The sequence below is a fragment of the Mus caroli genome, chromosome 1 (assembly GCF_900094665.2).
Source record: "Mus caroli chromosome 1, CAROLI_EIJ_v1.1, whole genome shotgun sequence".
Classification (NCBI taxonomy): domain Eukaryota; kingdom Metazoa; phylum Chordata; class Mammalia; order Rodentia; family Muridae; genus Mus; species Mus caroli.
Window position 1 is genome coordinate 4,787,186 of NC_034570.1, and position 19,333 is coordinate 4,806,518.

The window sequence follows — 19,333 nt, forward strand, 5'->3', positions numbered from 1 at the left end:
CAGTGTGATGGTTCCTGTGGAAGATGGGATTTGTTCTACTCCAAAATCCAGCCATTGTACTTTTGGACATATATCCCAAGTATGTTTCATCCTACCATTAATACATTTGCTTTATAATCTTCATTTCTGTTCTGTTCACAATAACCAGTAATTCAAATAACCTAAATGCCTCTCAAAAGAAAAATGAATAATGAAAGTTCACACAATGGAACATTACATTAAGTGTCCCCCCACCAAAAAAATTTTAAAAATGAAAGGAAAGGAAAGAGAGAAGGGAAAGAAAAGAAAAATGTCATAAATTCTTTAGGCAAATGGATGGAACTAGAAAAAAAAAAAAAACATTATTTAGAGTGAGGTATCTGAAACCCTGAAAGGCAAATATAGCATGAATCCCCTTACTTGACTTATATGTGGATATTATTAATTAAGTCAATATTAGCCAAACTATAGTCTATAGAACCACAGAAGTTAAACTTACAGTAAGGGAGTACAGAGTATCTGTATGTCATTAAGGATGAATGGGGCAGGCTCCATTGTGAGAGTGAAAGCAGAGGGGAAGAAGAGAAGTTTTCATGAGAGAGAATTCAAAGAAAAATAGCTAAAGGTAAGAGCCTTTTGAGGGATAATATTAAAACTTAATACAGCAGAAACTTCCTAAAATATATACACATATGAAGGTGATCTAAATGAAATTGCCAAATAATGGGAGAAAAAGAGCCCAAGTAGATCATCTGTTGTCATCAAATGAAGCTTCCAGTACCTAGACTGGTTTTAATCTAATTAAGTTGTTGGCCAAATGTATCTCATAGGAATTCTCAAACAACAAATCCTTTGTCGATACTATATAGGTTGCCTCACAAAAACTGATGATAATGTGCATTGCTGAAGACAATAGCTACAAAACCCACTGAACATTGAGAAGTTGAGTTGGTGCTTACATAGAGCCTTCAAGTCTTTGGTACAAGGCAGTTCTTTGAAGGCAAAAAAGAAAATGAAAACTTAAACAAGAACCCAGTTACAAAGCTTTCATTTACAATAATGTTCTGATTGTAATGTATACTAGGGAAATCAATGGTGGTTACACAAAATTTGTAGGACTAATCAACCAATATCTGATTTGCTTGGGTCCATTCCATGAATTAAAACACATAATCATCACTGCTTGTGTGAACAAGAACTTGAAACTAGATATCACATGGACCTACAATAAAACAAAATGCTTCTCTTCTGGAACTTATTTGAGACATGGTCTTGTTTAATGATGTGCATGCTGGCCAATGGAATACTGGAATTCATTTACTCCTGATTCTCTTCTCCTCATAGAACTAATGAAATGATAGGTGCATTGTAGCCTCCTCCAGCTTTGACCAGGCAGATTCAGACCTTGGGGTGGAACCCACCTGGGGAGGAGCCCTCTGACCTAGATGGTTTTATTGTTCTGTCACCTGCCCCTGCTCTTCTCCAAGATTCTGCAACCTGCTAAGAGGCTGAACCTGCCTTCCTGAGAAATTCCTGAGACAGCCACAGCCAGCAAGTTGTCATTTGACACAATACTGCCAAACTAGTTCTGTCAGCCTAATTGCTTACAGGCTGGCAACAGGCATCAAGAGTGGATCAGCAGGATATGGGCTTTCCCCCTTTATAAGCACAGAGTCTTAGTAAACATTGGGCCTTGATCAGAAATCTGTCTTGGTCTGTCTCTTTTCTTCTCTTGCAGCTCCAGTCCCCCATTCAAGAACCCAGTTCATGTGGCCGCAGGCATCTACAGTGCTTGCTGCTATTTCCAGCTTTATATGATGGTTTCAAATTAAATCCTGATGCTTGCTTTGAAAACGCATTACCTGCCGAGTTACCTCACCAGACTGGGACCCAAATTGATAATGATCATAGGTATGCCTTTCTATTTGCTCTTGGGTCAGAAATCACTTCTGTGTTCCCTGACTTGGAAAATAATAAAATAGAGGAGGCAGCCTCACCCTCCAACACGTTTCTCAGTGGCCAATGAAGACCAGACAGTACCTGTGCAACATTACAGACTAACACCTCTTAAATGTTCAGTCATCTTAAACAGCATGAGGTTTTCTGTGAACTAAGACCGTACAGTAATTTTTATAGGAGACAAACTTAGAAGTAAAACAAGCAGAGAAAAACAAAATACAAAAACCAAACCAAACCAAAACAAAACAAAAAACTACCACCAGCACCAGTACCACCACCAACAACAATAAACAGGCAAACAAACAAAAAACTGTCAAGATGCTGCACTTTTTATTTTAACTGTGAAATGAACAGCTACATTCTCTGAGATAAGCAGAGAGAGGTATGGAGAGTTAAGTTAGAATAAACAGGTGTTAATCAAACAATGGTCAGGGCTCTGGCTGACAACTGGTGTCCAATCTTACTATAACATAGGAAAAGAGTAAAACCTGCACCCGCAGCAAGCTGTGACACAGTGTGGGTTTTCTGCAGACTACAGCACATTGGTACATATGCTTCAAAGCCTTCCTTTCACAGACACCATGCTGTTTCCTGCACAGAAACATGAACCACATTCTCTTCTCTGTGTAATGATGGTGCTTGTATAGACAGACTTATCTGCTCTGTCTCTTTATGTAACACATTTTTATTGGCCTTTACTTTAGAACTACTCTGCCTGGTTTCTTTCTTACACATGACAAAGTGACAAAGACCCATCAAACTCAGGACAAAGCACAGGAGCTCAGCAGTTCTCTTGATGAGTTTTTAACTCTTTATTTTCCTTTGGTTCATTTTTAGCAAAGTTTCTCTTCCCTTTCTCTCATAGTTCAGTAGAATGCTGATCTGGTTCAGATGTGCTCCACTGCTTCGATTCCTGACCATTCTAGGCAGCATATTGCCACAGCATTGTTCTGCATGTATGGAACTAACCTTAGTTGTCTCTGGTTACATGCCCATGTATCCTCTTTGAGCCTGACAGCCTTCTTCAGACTTCAAGATCTGAATTGGTTTATGTTTCTTTTTATAGTATTTGACTCAAGGCTCTGCTTGAAATAGTGCTCTTATTTTTTTTGTTTTGTTTTGTTTTTGGGTTTTGTTTGTTTGTTTGTTTGTTTTGTTTTTCATGAAAGGACATAGTTCAAAAGATATATTTTAAATTGATAAAATCAGAAGATATATTTTAAATTGATAAAAAGTGATAACAGTAAAGCATATGGCACGATTAATATTGCATTATGTAGTCTTCCAATTACCAACCCTCCACTCAAATTTATACCTCAAGTATAACCATACATATAAATAGAGTTTAAGAGACATTTGTGGTTTTCACCTGCTTTGTCCTTCAGTTAATAGCATTTACCATGCTTATGAAAGTTAACTGCTATTGAAAACTGTGATTCTTAAACAGTAATGTGATTCTGCTTCCAAGGACTTTATTTGAAAGTATTTCCTGGGACAGGTCACATAGCATATTAGTTATATGTTCTGAGTTGCACTTTCATGCTTCAAGTTCTGCTAAAATCTAGACGAGTAAAATAAAGAAAATATAAGGACTGTGTTACTGTTTCAATCATGAAGAAATGGAAAGAGAATCCTGCCACTTAGACAGTACAGATAGTGGTACTATGGAATTTGCAATCAACCCATAAAACCATAAAGGGTAAATGGGTCCTTCAGGCCAAACATCGTAACTATAAGTGTCTCTGACATTAATCAATTAAGCTTCCCTCCATGGATTAAGGGAGATAATTTTGTCCTCTATGGGTCTTGATGTGTCCTTTTCTTTTTTTATTAGACATTTTCTTCATTTACATTTCAAATGCTATCCCTAAAGTCCCCTATACACTTCCCCTACCCTGCTCTCCAACTCACACACTCCCACTTCCTGGCCCTGGCATTCCCCTGTACTGAGGCATATGACCTTGTCAAGACCAAGGGCCTCTCCTCCCATTGATGGCCAACTAGGCCATCCTCTGCTACATAAACAACTAGAGACACAGTTCTCAGGGTTAGTTCATATTGTTGATCCTCTTATGGGGTTGCTGACCCCTTTAGCTCCTAGGGTATTTTCTCTAGCTCCTCCTTTAGGGGCCCTGTGTTCCATCCAATAGATGACTGTGAGCATCCACTTCTGTATTTGTTATATATGCAATATATGCAATGTATATGCAACAGTGTCTGGGTTTGGTGGTTGTACATGGGAGGGATCCCCTGGGTGGGGCATTCTCCAGATGGTCTTTTCTTCTGTCTCAGCTCCAAACTTTGTAACTCCTTCCATGGGTATTTTGTTCCCCATTCTAGGAAGAAAAGAAGTATCCACCCTTTGGTCTTCCTTCTTCTTGAGTTTCATGTATTTTTCAAATTGTATCTTGAGTAGTCTAAGTTTCTGGGTTAATATCCACCTATCAGTGAGTGCATATCATGTGTATTCTTTCATGATTGGGTTACCTCACTCAGGATTATATCCTTCAGAGCCATCCATTTGCCTAAGAATTTCATAAATTCATTGTTTTTAATAGGGTTATTTGATTTTCTGGAGTCCATCTTCTTAAGTTCCTTATATTTATTGGTTATTAGTCCTCTATTTGATTTAGGATTGGTAAAGAACCTCTTCCAATCTGTTGGTGGCCTTTTTGTCTTATTGACAGTATCTTTTGACTTACAGAAGATTTTCAGTTTTATGAGGTCCCATTTGTTGATTCTCGATCTTACAACACAAACCATTGGTGTTCTTTTCAGGAATATTTCTCTTGTGCCCATATCTTTGAGGCTTTTCCCCACTTTCTCCTCTATAAATTTAAGTGTCTCTGGTTTTATGTGGAGTTCCTTGATCCACTTGAGCTTTGTACAATGAGATAAGAATGGATCAATTCGCATTCTTCTACATGATAATCACCAGTTGAGCCAGTTCCATTTGATTAAATTCCTGTCTTTTTTCCACTGGATGGTTTTAGCTCCCTTGTCAAAGATCAAGTGGCCATAGGTGTGTGGGTTGATTTCTGGGTCTTCAATTCTATTCCATTTATCTACCTGTCTGTCGGTGTACCAGTACCATGCAGTTTTTAATCACAATTGCTCTGTAGTACACCTTGAGGTCAGGCATGGTGATTCTACCAGAGGTTTTTTATTGTTGAGAATAGTTTTTGGCATCCTAGGTTTTTTTGTTATTCAAGTTGAATTTGCAAATTGCCCTTTCTAACTCGGTAATGAATTGAGTTGGAATTTTGATGGGAATTGCCTTGCATCTATAGATTGCTTTTGGCAAGATAGTCATTTTGACTATATTAATCCTGCCAATCCATGAGCATGGAAGATCTTTCCATCCTCTGAAATCTTCTTGATTTCTTTCTTCAGAGACTTGAAGTTCTTATCATACAGGTCTTTCACTTCCCTAGTTAGCTTGACACCAAGATATTTTACATTATTTGTGAATATTGTGGAGGGTGCTCTTTTCCTAAATTTTTTTCTCAGCCTTTTTATCCTTTGTGTAAAGAAAGGCCACTGATTTGTTTGAGTTAATATANTATCCAGCTACTTCACTGAAGCTGTTTAGCAGGTTTAGGAGTTTCTTGGTAGAATTTTTAGGGTCACTTATATAGTATTATCATGTCATCTACAAACATTGATATTTTGACTTCTTCCTTTTCAGTTTTTATCGCCTTGATCTCCTTTTGTTGTCGAATTGCTCTGGCTAGAACTTCAAGTACTATATTGAATAGGTAGGGAGAAAGTGGGCAGCATTGTCTAGTTCCTGATTTTAGTGAGAATGCCTCAAATTCCTCTCCATTTACGTTGATGTTGGCTATTTGTTTGCAGTATATTGTTTTTATTATGTTTCAGTATGGGCCTTGATCTTTCCAAGACTTTTATCATGAATGGGTGTTGGATTTTGTCAAATGCTTTCTCAGCATCTAACAAGATGATCATGTGGTTTCTGTCTTTGAATTTGTTTATATAATGGATTACATTGATGGATTTCTGTATATTAAACCATCCCTGCATCCCTGGAATGAAACCTACTTGATCATGATGGATGATCGTTTTGATGTGTTCTTGGATTCAATTAGCGAGAATTTTATTGAAGATTTTTGCATTGATATTCATAAAGGAAATTGGTCTGAAGTTCTCTTTCTGTGTTGGATCTTTCTGTGGTTTAGGTATCAGAGTAATTGTGTCTTGGTAGAATGAATTGTATAGAGTACCTTCTTTTTCTATTTTGTGAAATAGTTTGAGGAGAATTGGAATTAGATCTTCTTTGAAGGTCTGATGAAACTCTACACTAAACTCAACTGGTCCTGGGCTTTTTTTGGTTGGGAGACTATTAATGACTACTTTTATTTCTTTAGGTATTAGGGGACTTAACTTTGTTACCTGGTATCTGTCTAGGAATTTGTCCATTTCATCCAGGTTTTCCAGTTTTGTTGAGTATAGCCCTTTGTAGTAGGATACGATGATGTTTTGGACTTGAAGTCCTCCTATTCTGTGGTTATGTCTCCCTTTTCATTTCAGATTTTGTTAGTTAGGATACTGTCTCTGTGCCCTCTAGTTAGTCTGGCTAAGGGTTTAATCTATCTTGTTGATTTTCTCAAAGAACCAACTACTAGTTTGGTTGATTCTATAAATAGTTCTTTTTGTTTCCACTTGTTTGATTTCATCCCTGAGTTTGATTAGATCCTGTCATTTACTCCTTGTGGGTATATTTGCTTCCTTTTGTTCTAGAGCTTTTATGTGTGCTGTCAAGCTGCTAGTGCATTCTCGCTCTAGTTTCTTTTTGGAGGTACTCAGAGCTATGAGTTTTCCTCTTAGGACTCCTTTCATTGTGTCCCATAAGTTTGGCTATGTTTTGGCTTCATTTTCATTTAACTCTAAAAAGTCTTTAATTTCTTTCTTTGTTTCTTCCTTGACCAAGTTATCATTGAGGAGAGTGTTGTCCAGCTTCCATGTGATTGTTGACTTTGTATTATTTATGTTGTTATTGAAGATCAGTCTTAGTCCGTGGTGATATGATAAGATACATGGAATAATTTCAATATTTTTGTATTTGTTGAGGCCTGTTTTTTGACCAATTATATGGTCAATTTTGGAGAAGGTACCATGAGGTGCTGAGAAGAAGGTATATCCTTTTGTTTTCAGATAAAATGTTCTGTAGATATCTGTTAAATCCATTTGTTTCATAACTTCTGTTAGATTAAGTGTGACTCTGTGTAGTTTCTATTTCCAGGATCTGTCCATTGATGAGGATGGGGTATTCAAATCTCCCACTATTATTGTGTGAGGTACAATGTGTGCTTTGAACTTTACTAAAGTTTCTTTAATGAATGTGGCTGCCCTTGCATTTAGAGCATAGATATTCAGAATTGAGAGTTCATCTCGGAAGATTTTACCTTTGATGAGTATGAAGTGCCCCTCCTTGTCTTTTATGATAACTTTGGGTTGGAAGTCGATTTTATTAGATATTAGAATGGCTACTCCAGCTTGTTTCTTCAGGATGTTTGCTTGGAAAAATTGTTTTCCAGCCTTTCACTCTGAGGTAGTCTCTGTCTTTTTCCCTGAGGTGGTTTCCTATAAGCAGCAAAATGTTGGGTCCTGTTTGTGTATCCAGTCTGTTAGTCTATGTCTTTTTATTGGGGAATTGACTCCATTGATATTAAGAGATATTAAGGAAAAGTAATTGTTGCTTCTTATTATTTTTGTTGTAAGAGTTGGGATTCTGTTTTTCTTGTGGCTGTCTTCTTTTAGGTTTGTTAAAGGATTACTTTCTTGCTTTTTTTGGGGCTTGTAAACCATCCTTGAATTGGTGTTTTGCTGTTATTATCCTTTGAAGGCCTAGATTTGTGGAAAGATATTGTGTGAATTTGGTTTTGTCATGGAATACTTTGGTTTCTCCATCTATGGTAGTTGAGAGTTTTCCTGGGAATAGTAGTGTGGTTGGCATTTATGTTCTCTTAGGGTCTCTATGACATCTGTCCAGGATCTTCTGGCTTTCATAGTCTCTGGTGAGAAGTCTGTAGTAATTCTAATAGGCCTTCCTTTATATGTTACTTGACTTTTTTCCCTTACTGCTTTTAATATTCTGTCTTTATTTAGTACATTTGTGGTTCTGAATATTATGTGTCGATAGGAATTTCTTTTCTGGCCCAGTCTATTTGGAGTTCTTTAGGCTTCTTGTATGTTCATGGGCATCTCTTTCTTTAGTTTAGGGAAGTTTTCTTCTATAATTTTGTTGAAGATATTTGCTAGCCCTTTAATTTGAAAATCTTCATTCTCATCTACTATTATCGGTAGGTTTGGTCTTCTCATTGTGTCCTGTATTTCCTGGATGTTTTGACTTAGGATCTTTTTGCATTTTGCATTTTCTTTGATTGTTGTGTCCATGTTCTCTATGGAATCTTCTGCATCTGAGATTCTCTCTTACATCTCTTATATTCTGTTGCTTATGCTCACATCTGTTTCCTGATTTCTTTCCTAGGGTTTCTGTCTCCAGAGTTGTCTGCCTTTGGGTTTTCTTTATTGTTTCTACTTCTGATTTTAGATCCTGGATGGTTTTGTTCAATTCCACCTCCTGTTTGATTGTGTTTTCCTGTAATTCTTTAAGTGTTTTTTGTGTTTCCTCTTTAAGGCTTTCTACCTGTTTAGCAGTGTCCCTCCTCAGACTGGTCTCTTTGGGACCTGAGATGCAAGATGGCATTCTCACCTGGTCCTGGGGACTGAGAGCCCTCTCTGAAGGCTGCCTCTCCTCTGGTGGGGAAAGTGTGCAGAGGTCTGGGTCTCACATCTGTTTCATGGCTAAAAATTAAGGCCCAAAAGGTACCCTGTCCCAGAAGCTTTGCCGCTTCTGCCAACTGCGTGATTTCCTGTGCAGACTGGTCTCTTTGGGACCCAAGATACAAGATGGCATTCTCACCTGGTCCTGCAGACAGAGAGCGATGTGTTCTTTTCTAATTTGTATCAAAATCTAAGTATTCTCTGAAAAATCTTTTTATAGCAGTTACTATAATTAATTTTATGAGTTCAGTGAAATGTTATATACTGTTTTAAAGTATTGGAAAGATAGTGCTCTGGCCATCATACAAAGGTAATACAACCATGACAACTAGAGGTAATTAAAGCAGAACTGATATTTAACTAAATAATGGGTACCTAGCATTCTGGCACATGAGTATAATCACAGTGCTCATGAGAGAAAGAAGGCAAGAGAAAAGGAAGTTCAGAGTCATCCTTGGCTACAAAATGAGTTCCAGGTTAGCTTTGAATATATGAGAACCTGTTTCTAAATGAATAAACAGCAAATAAATAAATAACACAAGAATAGGAAAACTTACACATTCAAACTATGTGCACATATTTGTATTCTGTGAAGAGAAGAGAAAAGAAGAGAAGAGAAGAGAAGAGAAGAGAAGAGAAGAGAAGAGAAGAGAAGAGAAGAGAAGAGAAGAGAAGAGAAGAGCAGGGGAGGGGAGGGGAGAAGAGAAGAGAAGAGAAGAGAAGAGAAGAGAAGAGAAAAAGGAAAAGAAAAGAAAAGAAAGGAAAAGAAAAGAAAAGAAAAGAAAAGAAAAGAAAAGAAAAGAAAAGAAAAGAAAAGAAAAGAAAAGTCTGGACTGTGACTGTTCTCATATAAAGAGTTAGCACTCTGGGTGTAGATGATATGATTTATGAAAAGTGACAGAAAGGAAGCATGAATTCCCTATCATTAGTTGAAGTTCAATGCCTTCTAATGAGAAACTAAGGAAGTTTGAGTAAATTGTGAATTTAGTAACACACAGCAATTAATAAATTAATCAAGATTTTTTGCTAAGGCTATGAACATGTTTAAATCAACTCTTTCCATGAGCTAAAAATATATGAAGCATCAGTACACTATGGCTAAAAGGTCTTGTGCTATCATGGTTTTCAATATACTCCAAAAAGCCTAAAAGGCATATAACAGAGCACAAAGATAACAGAAAATATCAGTATATATTATAATCTACTATATCTTATAGAATTGTAAGGGTGACTCAGCAGTAAAAAGAAAATATGCCAATAGCCTCTGTGCTCCATCTTCTGGGCCACAGCTACACCTACAATCTGGGATCTACAACCAGTTTCCCAGCTCTGCCTGAATCTGTGGAAGCCTGATGTCAAGAGGAACAACCAAGTGAGATCCTCATTCCCCAATATCCTGCCCATGGGGTCCCTGGTATGCACAGAAGCTGTGAGGTCTTGCCTGTCCCCTCTGAACTCTGGTCCTCATCTCTACCTGCAATCCCACCTGCCTCAAGTCATCAGAGAACCCAGCTGCCACTCTGGACAATCAGCTCTATCTGCAATCCCAGATGCCTACTGTCTTTGGGGACTATCAGCTCTACCTGCAGACCCAGAGGCCTAATGCCATCAGGGATTATCAAACTTGCAAATACCAGGGATAACCAGATGTCTAAAAGAATCCAGCATAAGAATACAATCAAGAAAAGCCAGGGTAATAGGCCACAACTATCCAACCTCAGCAAACCCTGGACATTTTAACACACCTGAAGCCTAAACAAATGACTTTAGATCTTATCTAATGAAGATTATAGAGGCCTTGGAAGAAGATTCAAATAAATTTCTTACAGAAATACAGAAAATGCAAGCAAATGGGTAGACACCTTTAAAGAGAAAACAAATAAATACAAAGAAATAGAAAAAAACAAACAAACAAAAGGGTGAAGGAAATGAATAAAACAGCTTAAGAACTGAAAAGAAGCCAGGCAGTGGTAGCACATGCCTTTAATCTCAGGACTTGGGAGGCAGAGGCAGGTGGATTTCTGAGTTTGAGGCCAGCCTGGTCTACAAAGTGAGTTCCAGGACAGCCAGGGCTATACAGAGAAACTCTGTCTTCAAAACAAAACAAAACAAAACAAAACAAAACAACTTAAAAAAATAGAAGCAATAAAGAAAACAGAAACTGAGGCAATCCTAGAGATGGAAAGAAAACCTAGGAAAGGGAACAGGAACTACAGATGTAAGCATCAAGAGCAGAATACAAAAGATGAAAGAATTTCAGAAGTGGAAGATATGATAGAAGAAATTGATACATCAGTCAAAGAAAATGACAAATCTAAAAAGTTCATGACACAAAACATCTAAGAAGTGTGGGACACCATGAGAAGACCAGATCTAACAATACTAAGAATAAAAGAAGGAGATTTCCAGCTCAAAGACCCAGAAAATACCGTCAACAAAATCAGTGAAAAAAAAAATCCCTAACCTAAGGAGATACCAGTAAACATACAAGAAGCTTACAGAACACCAATAGAGTGAATCAAAAATGAAAATCCTCACACAACATTAATAATCAAAACACTAAATATATAGGGAAAAAAGTATATTTATAGTTGCAAGGAGAAAAGTCCAAGTAACATATAAAGGCAGACCTATCAGAATTGCACATGACTTCCCAAAAGAGACTCTAAAACCCACAATGTCCTGGACCAACCCTAAGAGACAACAGATGTCAGCTCACACTGAAAGAGGAAAAACTGAACTCTTCCTGAACTCAAGTCCTCTAGTCCTCTTACCCCTCCCATCCAGAGACTGTTCCCAGAACACTCCTGAACTTCTCACCCCAGAAGTCCCCCTCCCAAATGGAAACTGTTCCAAGAACATTTTTAGATAAGGGTCTCCTGGAACAAACCCAGTCCAAACCCTCCCAACTTAGGACTGTGCCAGGAACATTTTCAAGATAAGGGTTTGAACAAACCTCAAAATGTTCCAATAAATCAAGTACATTGCCAAAGTATAGGACACGACCCCTTGGTTACGAAAAGCCCCTTGGAAAGACCCTGGGAATAACCTTTGGCAGAACCCCTTAGTGACGCACATTTGTACTTTCCCTGCCCTGCTCCCCCCTTGCCTTTCTTCTATAAAAGCCTGTGAAAAATTTGGGCCGGTTGTCGAATCTCCTCTGCACCTTGCTTGGTGTATGAGTTTCGACCCCAGAGCCTCTGGTTCATGTGCTTGCTTGTTGCTGCTTTATAAAATCTTACTCTCTACATCCTGAGTTCGGTCTCAGTGTCTTCTTGGGTGCGCGGCTGACCCGGGGCTTGAGTGAGTGTCTCCCNTTGGGAATCTTAAAGTCTTTCAACACTACTATATCCAGAAAATGTTTCAATCACCATAGATTGAACAAAATCAAATATTAATGACAAAATCAAATTTAAACAACACCCTTTCTCTAATTCAGCCCTACATTGGATACTGGAAGAAAATCTCCAACACAAGGAGACTAACTATAGCCAAGAAAACAAAAGAAATGAATAATTTCATACCAGCAAAACAAAAATAAAAGAATCACACACACACACACACACACACACACACACACACTCACACACTACCACTACCAACATCAAAATAACAGGAACTATCATTGGTCATTAATATCTCCCAACATCAATGGACTCAATTCACAAATGAAAAAACACAGGCTAACAGAATACTTATATAAACAGTATCCATCATTCAGCTGCATACAGGATACACACATCAGCAACAAATATAGATAGATACTACCTCAGAGGAAAATGCTGTAAAGATATTATCTAAGCAAACAGACCCATAGAACCAGATGGTGTAGCCATTCTAATATCTAATACAATGTCCTTTCAACCAAAAGTAATGAAAAGAGATGGGGAAGGAAATTTCATACTCCTCAAAAGATAACAATCCTCAGAGATAACATCTCAGTTCTGAATATCTATGCCCCAAATGCAAGGACACCCACATTTATAAAAGAAATATTACTAAAGATTAAACCACACATCAAACCCTATACATTAATAATGGGAGACTTCAACACCCCATTCTTACTAGTGAACATGTCATCATAAAAATTGAGTAAAAAAAAAATGAAACCAACAGACATTATGAATAAAAATAACCTCCCAGATATATATAGAACTGTTAATCCAAAATAAAAAATAATATACTTCTCAGCACCTCAGGAACCCATTAAAATTAGCTATAAACTCAGTCTAAAATCAAGTCTGGACAGAAAGAAGAAGATTGAAGTAACTCCTGGCATTTTATCAGATCACCATGGATTAAAGATGGACTCCACCATCAGACATAACAGAAAGCCTTTGAAGTCACAGAAACTGAACTACACTCTACTCAATGACGACTAGGTAAAGGAAGAAATCAAGAAAGAAATTAAAGACTTTCTAGACTGCCACAACATACCCAAATTTATAGGACACAATGAAAGCAGTGTCAAGAAGAAAATTCAGAGCTCTAACTGCCTTTATAAAACTATTACTGAGTTCTCATACTAGCAACTTAACAGCACACCTGGAACTGTTGGAACAAAAAGAACGAAACACACCCAAGAGGAGTAGACAGAAGGAAAAAAAAATCAAGGTTAGGGCTGAAACAAATCAATTAGAAACAAGGAAAACAATACAAAGAATGAAGGAAAACAAGAGCCTGTTCCTGAGAAAATCAACAAGATAGACAAACCCTCAGCTAAACTAACAAGAAAGCAGAGACATAATATATCCAAATTAACAAAATCAGAAATAAAAAGCAGTATATAACAACAGACACTGAAGAAATCCAAGCAAGCATTCAGTCTTACTTAAAAAGCCTACACACCACAAAATTGGAAAATCTAAAAAGGATGGATGATTTTTAGATAGATTCCACTAGCAAAAGTTAAATTAATATCAGGTAAACAATCTATCAATAAATAAGAAGTCATTAAACGTCTCCCAACCCAGAAAAATCCAGGAACAGATGGTTTTAGCACAGAATTTTACCAGACTTTTAAAGAAGAGCTAATATCAATACTTCTCAAACTATTCCACAAATTAGACACAGAAAGAAGATTGCCACAAATTTTATGAGTCATCCTGATACCTAAACCACACAAAGACTCAACAAAATTAGAGAATTTCAGACTAATTTTCCGTAAGAACATTGGTGGAAAATTACTCAATAAAATACTCACAAACTGAATCTAAGAACACAACAAAAACATCATCCACCACAATCAAGTTGGCTTTGTCCCAGGGATGCAGGTGTGTCCAATATAGTAAAATCTATCTTATAAACAAAATATACCATATAAACAAACTGAAAGGAAAAAAAAAACCCACATGGTCATCTTGTTAGATGCTGAAAGCCCTTTGACGAAATCCAACAGCACTTCATTTTAATATTGTCAGGAGATCAGTGATACAGGCACATACCTAAACACAGTAAAAGGCAATATACCACAAGCCAATAGACAACATCAAATTAAATGTAGAGAAACTTACAGCAATTCCATTAAAATTAGGGACAAGGCAAGACTGCCCACTCCTTCAGTATCTCTTCAATACAGTATTTGAAGTTCTGGGTAGACCAATAAGACAGCTAAAGGAGATCAAGGAGTCACAAATTGGAAAAGAAGTAAAAATATATTGCTTTTCACAAATAATATGATAATATACATAAGTGACCCCAAAAATTATAGCAGAAAATGCCGAAAGCTGAAAAGAGGTGAGAACTTCAAAGTGACTGGATACAAAATTAATTCAAAGAAATCATTATCCCTTCTTTATAATAAAATGACTGGGTGGAGAAAGAAATAAGGAGTACAATACCCTTTATATAACAGCCACATATAATATAAAATATCTTTGTGTAACTCTAACCAAGAAAGTAAAAGACCTGTATGACAAAAATGTCAAGTCCCTAAAGAAAGAAACTGAAGAAAGTATCAGAAGATGGAAAGACATCCCATGCTCCCGGATTAGTAGGACTAACATGGTAAAAATGGCCATCTTATCACAAGCAATCTACAAATTCAATACAATTCTCCAATATCCTTCCAAATCCTCCCCAGCTCCTTAGCTATCCAATCTCTCTCTCCCTCTTCCTCTCCATTTCCCTCTCCCTTTCTCTGACTGTTGCTCACTTTCTGTTGCTGCTCCTTCTCCCTCTTCCCTTTCCTTTACATTCTCCACTTTCTACATTCAAAGAAGTAAACCCAAACCCAAACAGCAACAAAAACATCCACAAAAGTACAAAAGCAAAATTCACAGCATACAAGCAAAGACTAATAAGAAAAGACAAATCCAAAACAATAAGTCCACTAAAATACCACTGAGTTTAATTTGTGTTATCCAACCTCTTCTAGACATGGTGTCTTTCTGCCCTAAGATATGATTGCAAAACCTGGTGAATATCAATTGGACAAATTTGATGTTCCATTTGCCAGAAGGTTTCAGCTCCAAATATCCTTTGATTAGGTGGGCCCCACATCTACTTTCCACTCAGTACTGGAACACTGTCTCATTAAACCTGTACTTGTTTGTCTATAATGTTAAAGTGTCTGTAAATTTATATGTTCATCAGTCTTGTGTCTTTGGAGTTGTCCATCATCTCTGGCTCTTACAATCCTTTTGTTCCATCAAGTCAGAAGTTAAGGATTTCAGCCAGGCAGTGGTGGCACACACCTTTAATCCCAGCGCTTGGGAGGCAAAGGCAGGCAGATTTCTGAGTTCGAGGCCAGCCTGGTCTACAGAGTGAGTTCCAGGACAGCCAGGGCTACACAGAGAAACCCTGTCTCAAAAAAAAAAAAAAGTTAAGGATTTCATCAGTACTATCTGAGACCTGTACCAGAGACTTCCCTACTTTGCTGTAGCCTGAACCCAGTAATACATTAGGCAAGTGAATTGATTATGACTTTATACAGCATTCAGATACCCTGGATTCATTTTTCTGTCATGGTCACTCCCATTTACCTGAGAATGAACCCATATTCCCTTTGGAGTAGAATGCATAATAGAACAGTATTATGCAGTGCCAGTTTTGTTGTTTATTCTATAAGTGTATATATGTTCATGCATGCACCTGTATATAAAGGCCAACAGTCAACCTGGGGCTTTGTTCCAGTAGAGCCACTTGTCTTGATTTTTGAGACGAGATCTCCCATTGGTTTGAGGCTCAACAGGTTGAGAAGACAGTGAATTCCAGAGGACTACCAGCATGCATCTCCCCAGTGTTGTGATTAAAACCCTATTCCAGCATGCTTAGGTGATTTGTTTATTTTTTTAACTGTTGAAATTATTGTATAATTATATTTGTAACTACTACTTTATTAAACCAGAGTAATTTCTATCTAGAATCTAAGTATTTATTCTTATACCCACATGTTAGTATAATTTTGACCCCTCATTAAAGAGCTATCTCTTTGTCACAGGCAAAGAACCTATCAATCACAACATATCAAAATGCAAAGAACAAGAGATACTGTGGTGTTGGGTCCCACCTGGCCATGTAAGGAACAGACTGCCATGGTTCTCCCCACCAAACAGAGCCAACAGGGTAGGGCAATCCACGACTGTTGATGGTTGGAGTGGACATAAGGTTTTTTTGTATAATAATGTACATATTTTCATGCTCCTCTTTTGCTGAATGTCCTCTCTGCCAAGGTTAATGGCTCCATGATAATTAGAGTCAGCAGGAAGCTGAGTGTGGCACTCAGTCACAGCCATGATCTATACAGCATAATCCCTAAGCATAGGCTCAGAGAAAATTGAAGAAGTAGTAGGCAAAGATTGCAAGAGCCAAAGAAGCAGACAGCTTGCTGTGATATCATGTCTCCTAAGAATGTCAGGGAGTCTATACTTACTATGCATCACCAATATTGCTTCTAAATAAGATCTGAATGATACTAATGAACATACTAACATGGTTTTTGGTTTTAATATGGGTTCTGTGTATTGAACTCAGGTCCTCCAGTTTGGAATATCTAATTTGCAGTCTGATTTATCTCTCAAGTCCTCTTTATGTGATTTTTATAGGTGGAGATTCTCTGTGTGATAAGAAGATCTTATGTCAGTGGAGACAGCAACCATACTATGTTAAAGTTTGGTCTTACAAGTGACCAAAACCTTTGTCAAACGGGGGTGATGATGACATGTGAACCTTTGATTTATATCCATATGTATAGCTAATTTGATCTAGTCCCTGTAAAGGTTTGTGTTAAAGAAATGCAAAACGAAAGGTAAGCCAGTCACAATTGGCCAACAGTATTGTCATGTAACTAGGAAGTTTTCCATAGGATAGACCAAAAAATAATAATAATAATAATAATAATAATAATAATAATAATAATAACATCATTACTGTACTAAAGCAAGCATTTATTTCCATTTAACATTTTCCTATATATAATTATCCTCAACTATGCTGTAAAACACCAAATTCCTTTAGTTTAGTATTTCCTTATTTATGAAGATCCTCCCTCAAATAAATGGTTAGAAATCTCTCTTTTGTCTTATATTTTACTCTTAGCAGCAGTGATAAAATGTAGTTACCATTGTAAGTAAAGAAATGATGTGAAACTATTTAGGTTATGAAACACAATAATAACTTCCTAGACTCAGACTCAGAGTCACATGCTGAGTCTAGAAAGAGGAAGGCTGGTAGACCTCTGAAAGCCATTCATAGATGAGGAAATAGTTATTTTTATTTTTGTAAGATACACAAACATCACAGATTTTCACTTTTATCTGGTTTGCAACAAAAGAGATTCATCTAATGATATCTATTCTGACTTTCTCTCTAAGGGTTGTTTCTTTGTATTAAAACACTTTCTTATTACTGTCCCATCCTCTATCACAGTCCTATGGAATCAATTATATTCCCTTGTTACCATCAGAACAAAATGCTGAAGATAATGGAGCCATGCAGGAAACATCTTAGATATCTTTGTAGACTTCAAGATCGATCAGACACTCCAAGCTCTGGTATCTTCACTGAGTTCAAATGACTCAAATATGCATTAGAAAATGTGTTGACTTTGGTATGTTTTTCTACCCTCTGAATCTAGCCATTATCAAATAGGTTCACAAATGAGGGTCTGTTTAAGTAGGCAAGAGTTAAAGATGTAGATCAGATCTTTGTAGACACACAGAATACTCCAGAGACTGGCTGTTTCCCTACTATTTCCTTTACAAATAGATTTGTGAGCACCACCAACAGTCTCTACTAAAAATGAGGCTGTTATTCACAGAACAATGTATATTTAAGAGTTTAAAAATTCTAATGATAGTAAGTATATATAATGTAGCTTTATTATTTAATATTCAAAATATATGTTAAAATAATTAGCTTTTTATACAAATGTTGCAGGGCAGAAAACTGGATCCTTTCAAGTTTTTTCAAGTAAAATATAGTTCAAATCATTTAATGTATGCTTAGACGATGAGTGACAGCAGGAAATCAAAATTAATATTAAGAGCAATAAGCTTGTTAACCTGTTATATTAAGCAGACATTATTTTCATTCTATTTATTAAGTTAAACTCATCCGGAATACTGTCAACATATTAGGCACTGAAACCAATTTAAAGAATGTCTTTAAAAATTAAGATAGGGAAGGAGGATGCTTGGGGGTGAGGTTGAGGTGGGTGGGGAAGGTGGGGAGTAGGGGGAGCATCCTTTGAGAGGCAAAAGTGAGTGAGGAGGGGGTTAAGAACTCAGGAAGGTGGAACCAAGTAGGTGAGGCAACATTGGAAACACAAATAAAGTGATTTAATTAAAAAATATACTGATAAGCTAACACAAAAAGAAAGTAAATATACTAGATTCAGTAAACAAAATTAAGATATACTAGTGAACCCTGGTGAGGCGGTTCAGCTGCTAATAGTACTTGCTTTTCCAGAGGACCAGGAATCAGTTCTAAGCACTTATATGGCACTCAGACCTATCTGAAAATCTAGCACTAAGTGCATGACATTCTCTTTTAGTTTCTGTAGGTACAGCATGCACAAGCATATATGCAAACAAAACACATAAAATATTTTTAACTTAAGATATACTAATGCTATATTATAGAAATACTATGCCTAGATCCTCAGCACCATGCACAAATCAATATAATTTTTTTTGGCAAAAGTGGGTTTTGTCTTAGATTACACATCCTCAAAACCAACTTCTTATGTATTCAGCAAAGCAGATATATTAATTTTTCTGTAAAGATAGACTATAGTACCAATTATTTCTATATGAGAATCAGATGGCACCAAGATTATCTTCTAGAAAAGGAACATTGAAGCAAAAGTGTAAATCAGTGTTCAATCACTATTTAATCTTACCTGCTGGTTTACAGGGAAATTTCTGTTGATTTTTTTGATCTGCAATGATAAATTAATCAATATCAGTGAGAATAAAAATATTTCTGATGATCTATTTCTAAGAGTTATTTTACATGAGCCAGGGGCTTATGCATGCCTTCGTTCCCAGCATTTGAGAGGCAGAGGCAGAGGCAGAGGCAGAGGCAGAGGCAGAGGCAGAGGCAGAGGCAGAGGCAGAGGCAGAGGCAGAGGCAGAGGCAGAGGCAGAGG

At 37.0% G+C, this 19,333-nt stretch overlaps 1 protein-coding gene across 11 annotated transcripts in view; it reads right to left on the reverse strand.

The window, feature by feature from the left end:
* Positions 1 to 19,333, reverse strand: part of Sntg1 (syntrophin gamma 1) — an 835,208-nt gene that overhangs the window by 146,111 nt on the left and 669,764 nt on the right. For all 11 annotated transcript variants that reach the window (XM_029469700.1, XM_029469941.1, XM_029469725.1 and 8 more), the window contains one exon: positions 19,085 to 19,123. In XM_029469700.1, coding sequence (XP_029325560.1) covers positions 19,085 to 19,123 — 39 coding nt within the window. The remainder of the gene's footprint in view (positions 1 to 19,084; positions 19,124 to 19,333) is intronic.